The 7,500-nt window shown below is 43.2% G+C and overlaps 1 protein-coding gene across 1 annotated transcript in view; it reads left to right on the plus strand.

Annotated features, from left to right (window-relative positions):
- LOC128357699 (synaptophysin-like) overlaps positions 1–2,262 on the plus strand; it is a gene marked incomplete at its 5' end in the record, with an annotated part of 6,397 nt that extends 4,135 nt beyond the window's left edge. Inside the window, 2 exon segments of the mRNA XM_053318068.1 lie at positions 685–900; positions 2,197–2,262. Of these exon segments, the coding sequence (XP_053174043.1) occupies positions 685–900; positions 2,197–2,262 (282 nt within the window).
- Between the last annotated feature and the right edge of the window lie 5,238 nt (positions 2,263–7,500).

Genomic DNA, 7,500 nt, shown 5'->3' on the forward strand with positions numbered 1-7,500 from the left:
GTCCACCAACAGGAACTGGAAAGTAACACATGGATGTTGATCTGTATCATATCTGAGGTGCACATTTTCTAATCCACCTCAGCTCTGTGTAAGTTCGAAGGTCAGTTGGTAAGGCCAATGGAAGAGGATGGAAAATTAATCAATACATGCACAGAAATCAACTGAAATGTGTCCATAGCACCATACATTTATTTTCCATTGCTTAGTCCAGGTCCAGATGATGGTAGCAGCAGGTTCAGCAAAGTCAGCAACATCTGTCTTCTGGTCTTACAGCTTCTCCTCAAGGATCCTGAAGTGGTCCCAAAGTAGATGAGATAAATGATCGCTCCATTGCCTTGGGTCAGGTCCTTGTGATGTTTGAGTGGTAGGGTTTTGGTACTAGCCATAAACTGTAACAGTAACAATAATTGAAGGTTAATTGAAGGTTTCTGGTCAGATTCAATCTTATCTGTGTTCAGATGTTGTTGCTGGTTTTTAAAGTCATTTTCTGGCTCTTCTAAGGCTGCTTGTGATTAGGAGCAACTAATACTTGACAACTATGGCTCCTTTTGTTAGAGGAGATCACATTTTGCACAATTTTGTATTATTTTTCAAAGTAAAGTTGTTTTTTTAAAATGTCCTGTATTGGTATGTATATCCATCCAAACAGAAAATATAATAAGACTTTCCTTCATCCTCTTCCAGGCATTTGGTTTCATTAACCTGGTTCTGTGGGCGGGAAACCTCTGGTTCGTCTTTAAGGAGACAGGAATCATTGCCCCCTTCATGCGAGCTCCACCTCCTCAGGATAAGCCTGCTGCACCAGAAGCTTACGGCCAGCAGGGGGCTTATGAACAAGACCCGTACGCCAGCAACCAGGGAGGCTACCAACCCGACTACAACCAGCAAGGATACAACCAGGTGATCAGCCTATGTGATTGACTGTGGTGTGGCTTTGCAGTAGTTAACAACAGTCCAAGCTTTTGGGAAAGGCTCTCGTTAGCCATCTTACAGAATATCAGAGAGGAGTCCAGTACAGATATTGGTTTGGATACATGTTTAGCCTATTCTAGCACAAAACTGGAAGCACAGGGACCCTGCTAGCTGCTACTGTAGCTCTACAGAGGCTTCATCCACACCTGGTATTAACCTATGATCTGTATCTGACGTGTTATCCAATCACAGGCCTTTACATTTACACCTAGTATTAATAGGCATTTTTCTTATGCTCTGCCTCACCAGCCTTTCCTGAACCATCTGAGAGCAGCACCAATGCTAGTCTCTTTTAGAAAAGACCTAAAAACCTTTTCTATTCAGGAAGGCTTTTCCATCTTAACTCTTATTACCCTTTTCTTTATGTTGTTGGTTCTATATTATTAATACCTGCACTTCAGGGTTAGGGTTAACCCATTGAACCCTGTTATCTTGGTTCAATGGGTTCTTGAGGAACTTTTAGTAGCTATTAAAGAGGTTTCTTATGCAGTTCCAGGGATTCTCAAGGAGGAACTAAATGTTTCAAAGGTCTTCAAAGACATTGAAAGAGTGTGTTTTCTTGTTTTCTTGAGGATCCAGTCTTTCTTAAGGGGGTCAAATAGAAAAGGCCTACCTCTTCTTTACAGGGTTCTTGTTGAGTTTCCAAACCAAACTACCAAAGCTCACTGCACAGGCATCTTAGGCCTCTTGTTCACAATCTTAGGCACAATGTTACATGCAACAAACTCACATGAGGCACTCTTGAGGCACTATTAAGACATGCCAAGTGAGGGTAATGTGACAGAAGAAGACAACCAAATGCTTCCTTGGCTAGCTATGCTAACTACACTAACATTACTTATCCTGTAAGATGGTAAAAAGAGCCAGTGGAGAGGCTTGTTAGCTCTAATGCTAGATGAGCTAACCTAATCGACCATGTGACAGCAGGGAAAGGTGCAGTCAAGTGAACTGAAAAATAAATCTTGAAACAAATGTGTAAAAATAGGGACAATAGTGGGACAGCTCCAGGAACAGCTTAATGACAAAAAAAGTTTCACTGCTTCCTACACTCACAATTTGACTTTTGACATTTGTTGCTGACATTTGGCTTGTATAATTTTCTATTCCTGTAAAAAAAGGTCAGATAATAACTTCCTGTATACTGACTGCTGGAATAACACACCACACAGATAGTTACATACGGTAGTCATCATGCCATGTTGTTTGCCGTTGTGTTTCCTCCAGGATGCAGAGTATGGTCAGGGCTACGGCCAGCAGGGGGCGCCTACCTCCTTCTCCAATCAGATGTGAACTGACAGAAAGCTGGTGAGTCACACAGGAAGTGAAGTCAGCGTCACTGCCTGATTGGTCTATTACATTTGATGAAAATGAACTAAATAATTGAACACTTTCAAAGAGATAAACCAACAACTAATTTATCTGCTAACCAGTATTATGATATATCATCTTCTTCTGTGGTGTGGACCTCTGAACGAGCCACACTGCTGCACTGGGAAATGTTGCTTCATCACCATGAGCAAACACACTGTAGTTTATTTTGACTCAATCCCACACACACCGATCTGGTGCCAGAAATACTCAGTGGAGTACCAAATGTGGATTCATCCATCGCTGAAATTAGTCTCAAACAAATACACACTCTTTCCTCCTGTTTGTTTGTTAAACACTACAGTGACCACCAGGAAATGACTGAGCCTTTATTTACCATGAAACTATATTTGTGAGGCCTTTTTAAAGATCTTCAATTGGAAAGATGAGCTTGGAGCTGAGAGACATAGACAGTGTAGGAAAGGAGGATTGAGGAGGAGGAGGTTGAGTCTCATGCTGTACATGAGAATTATTGACTAACACAAATATATAAGCTAACAACAGCCTATAAGTGTTTAACTGGTGCAGGACTTCTAAAAAGCCCCATAGGATAAATCTGTCAAGCCCGATATTCCTCTAGTGCAGCAGTGTCAAACTCGTTTTCATTCAAGGGCCACATACAGCCCAATTTGATCTGATGTGGGCCAGATTATTAACAAGATGGAAGGAAAGATGGAAGAAAGGGAAGAAAGACAGGTGGATTGAAAAAAGAAGAAAAGAAGACAGGACAGAAAAATGTAAGGAAGGAAGGAAGGAATAAAAAAGACAGGAAAAAAGGAAAAAAGCACAGGAAGGAAGGAAGACAGGAAGAAAAGGGGGCCGGATTGGACCCCTTGGCGGGCCAGTTCTGGCCCACGGGCCGCATGTTTGACGCCCCTGCTCTAGTGTCCCCATCAGGACAAAATTAACCAATAACTTGATCCTGTGGTGCCAATAAACTTAGAATAACGTTGTCTTAGAAGAGCGTCTTGCTCTTCTTCAGACAGGCTCGAAACGTCACTCTTAATAAGCCATTAAACTATACCTGCATTGGTAGCTACAGTGTGCGGACTTTCTTCTCCTTTTTAGAGGTCGGTCTTCTGTAGGAAGTGTTGGGATTCACTGACAACAACCCCCAAAAAATAGCAAAATAGAAGTAACTGAAATTTTCCTTCTTTGAGAAAATGTCTGAAAAGGAAGGAAGGAAAAGGAAGGACAGAAGGAAGGAAGGAAGGAAGAAATGGGGAGGAAGAAGGAAGGAAATGAGTGAGGGAGGGAGGAAGAAGGAAGGAAAGGAGTGAGGGAGGGAGGAAGAAGGGAGGAAAGGAGTGAGGGAGGGAGGAAGAAGGGAGGAAAGGAGTGAGGGAGGGAGGAAGAAGGGAGGAAAGGAGTAAGGGAGGGAGGAAGAAGGGAGGAAAGGAGTGAGGGAGGGAGGAAGAAGGAAGGAAAGGAGTGAGGGAGGGAGGAAGAAGGAAGGAAAGGAGTGAGGGAGGGAGGAAGAAGGAAGGAAATGAGTGCGGGAGGGAGGAAAGGAGTGAGGGAGGGAGGAAGAAGGGAGGAAAGGAGTAAGGGAGGGAGGAAGAAGGGAGGAAAGGAGTGAGGGAGGGAGGAAGAAGGAAGGAAAGGAGTGAGGGAGGGAGGAAGAAGGAAGGAAAGGAGTGAGGGAGGGAGGAAGAAGGAAGGAAAGGAGTGAGGGAGGGAGGAAGAAGGAAGGAAAGGAGTGAGGGAGGGAGGAAGAAGGAAGGAAAGGAGAGAGGAAGGGAGGAAGAAGGAAGGAAAGGAGTGAGGGAGGGAGGAAGAAGGAAGGAAAGGAGAGAGGAAGGGAGGAAAGGAGTGGGGGAGGGAGGAAGAAGGAAGGGAAGGAAGTAGGAAGGTCTGAAAAACATAATTTCAGGATTCATTTTTCATCACTTTTCTGTCATTTTTCTTTCACAGAAAACGTCGGAGTGAATCAACAGTGGGTCGCCTGCAACCTACCCACAATGCAACACTCCTGTCTGTCTGCAAAGTTAACCGAAGTTAACGGGGGGGTGGGGGTGGGGTGGGAGGTTTTTTGGGAAGAGGGGAAAGAAAGTTGTAAGAGGGAGGGAGGGAGGGAGGGGGTGAAAAGTTTAGATGTTGACTATAATGAATTGATGTGTAAATGATTTTAAAAAAAAGAGTTATAAATAATAAATCCACAACTTGAACAAAGCACCAAAAGATCAAAGAACAATTAAACAATGCTGACGAAAAAGACAAACTTCTGAATCAAGTGGCGATAAGAGTTATTCATATTAAAATACATAATATGTGGAGAGAATGTATGTTTGTGTTGTATAGATATCACTTTGAACAGATATATATAATATAGACTGAACTGTTTCTTCATGTTTCCTATTGAACCTAATGATCTGCCCCCTGCCCACCTTGATATGCCCCCTTGCCCCCCCCCCAGCCCCACCCCCCACCAATTAGCAGACCAGATTCCCATCGGCCCACCACCATGAAGCCGTTCAGACTGGGTTCAAGACAAATCAGATCCAAACCAGACTCAAACTTTGAATTGAAACTTGACAAACGTGCGTCCACCACACCCAGCGTCACCTTCCCAGGCTGTTTGCTATTTGTCTTGCTGCATGTAAATATCAACGCAGGAAGTGATGTCATTCTGGAGACGTGACGTAATAGTTAAAAAAAAAAAAAAAACCCCAGTGTGGATTCCCCTCCCCTTCGCTTCATGGTGACGCCGGCTGGAAACTGGAACCGGAAATGGCTCCCCTCGTCGTTTTTTCGGTTTTTTGCACTGTTTGTGTGTGTGTTTGATTATAAACGGGCTCAGCTGGAGCTTCTTCTTCTTCTTCTTCTTCTGCTGTCTGTTACATTCCTGTCGCTCCTCTCGGTGACGGCGAGGAGACATTGACGCACAAATGTCCGTCTGAATGATTAGTGCATCTGAATCTGAGGTTTCCTAAACTTCAATATGAGGTGATTCATTTTACTTTATGTTAATTATTGAGGTCATAGTGCGTGTTGGCGGTGGCGCGTTATATTGAATAGTGTTCCTAATGTTTTGCCCACTTCATTTACATACATACCGTACTGTACCGTCCTCTTCCGCTTATCCGGGGTGGGGTCGCGGGGGCAGCAGCCTAAGCAGGGAAGCCCAGTCTTCCCTCTCCCCAGCCACTTCGTCCAGCTCTTCCCGGGGGACCCCGAGGCGTTCCCAGGCCAGCCGACGGACATAGTCTCTCCAGCGTGTCCTGGGTCTTCCTCGGGGTCTCCTACCGGTGGGACGTGCCCTGAACACCTCACCAGGGAGGCGTCCGGGAGGCATCCTGATTAGATGCCCGAGCCACCTCATCTGGCTCCTCTCGACGCAGAGATGCTCGGGCATTTACATAGGCCTACATGAGGGGGGCAAAATATTAGGAACACCATTAGATATAATGCACCCTAACCCTCTACCACCCCAATAATTAACATAAAGCAGAATTATCACCTTTTTGACGACGTCAGCAAAAACTAGAAATAAATAAACTAGATAAATATAGATTTTTATAGCAGAGCTGTTGAATTGGATTGAATTAGATTACACAGGTGTTCCTAATAAAAGAGGTCACTAAGTGTATTTCAAACCAGTTTAACCAGTTGGTACCCCATTACAGGAAACTGTAGTAGAGAGGCAGAGGAAGAGAGTTTTACCTTTGGTGTCTTTTGGTTTTGGTTTCTAGTGGGGGGCAAAAAAAAATCTGTTTCTGTCACATTTTGCTTTTAATTTGCAATATTATGACTTTTTTAATGCACCAATTGAAAAAGCACATTTTAAAAAAAAAACAGCCAGCTTCTCACTACCGCAGATTTTACACATATTACTTGGAAATTATGGTCAATACGCCTCATTTAAAGAAACTATACCTCATTTTTGATTGAACCCCGCTACCAAACAGAAACCAGCTAACATCATCATTATTACATCACACTAAGTAATTCAGAGACACCTTAAAAAGGGAAGCTTCCTATGTGTCATACCACCTTAAATTTTAACCTTCCTTGCCTCTTTAAAACCAGATGAATAAAATCTTCAGACGGACATTTCCTGTTGGCCGAAGAGTGTTGCTGTTTTTTATTTTTATTTGTCTTCTCCTCGGCTCTCTCGGCCAATCAGCAGCAGCAGCAGCAGCAGCAGGTGTGAGCTGCTTTTGTAAAAGGGGGAAAAAGGGACAAAAGAAAAAAACAAACTTGATGCTTCTTCTTCTTCTTCTTCTTCTTGGGTTGTTTTTTTGTTTTTTTTTGTTTCTTTGTTTGTTTCTTTGGAAAGTGAAAGCTGTTTTTAGCGTTGGTATCTTCCTCCGCATGGTGACGTGTTTTCTGCTCGTGTTGTACAGTAAACTGATGATCAGTGTGACTCTACTTCCTGTTCTCCTGTGTGTGTGTGTGTGTGTGTGTGTGTGTGTGTGTGTGTGTGTGTGTGTGTGCGTGAGAATGTGAATGTGAATGTGTGTGTGTTCACTTTCATTATCTGTCCACATCTCTTCAATAATTCTCTCAATTTTTTAAAATCCTTCTTCTTTTCTTTCAATTTTCTCTTTCTTCTCCTTCATCTCTCTTCTATCTATTCATCATCACTTCTTCTTCTCTTCCTCCTCCTCCTCTCTTTTCCTCCTCTCTCTGTTGTTCATCATCTTCTTCTTGTTGTTCTTCTCGTGACTCTCCTTCTGGCTCTCTGTGACGTAACTTCCTGTGTGACGGTATTCTAACTCAGCATCAGTAACCATGGCGACGGTGTTGACAGTGGTGATGGTGATGATGATAATGATGATAATGTGTGTGTGTGTGTGTGTGTGTGTGTATGTGTGTGTGTGTGACTTGTTGCTATGGAGACGTCCCCCCCCCCTCCCCCTCCCTCTGCCCATCCCCCCCCCCTGCTGTGTTAATTCAGTGGAAAGTTTCAATAAACAACAAACTCGTCTGACTCTGTGTCCGTTCGTTACGTTTAGAGAGCGAGTGAAGGAGTGAGCGGATGAATGAAAGGATGAATGAGGAGCTACTGACATGAAATTAGTAAATTACCAAGAATGAATGAATGAATGATTATAGGATGAAAATAATAATAATTAAATCACTATTTTGTGACTAAATGAATACATGAACAAACTTCTGTACAAATGGACGTATGAATAAAAGTACAAATGTATAAAA

This window comes from Scomber japonicus, chromosome 4 (assembly GCF_027409825.1).
Source record: "Scomber japonicus isolate fScoJap1 chromosome 4, fScoJap1.pri, whole genome shotgun sequence".
NCBI lineage: Eukaryota > Metazoa > Chordata > Actinopteri > Scombriformes > Scombridae > Scomber > Scomber japonicus.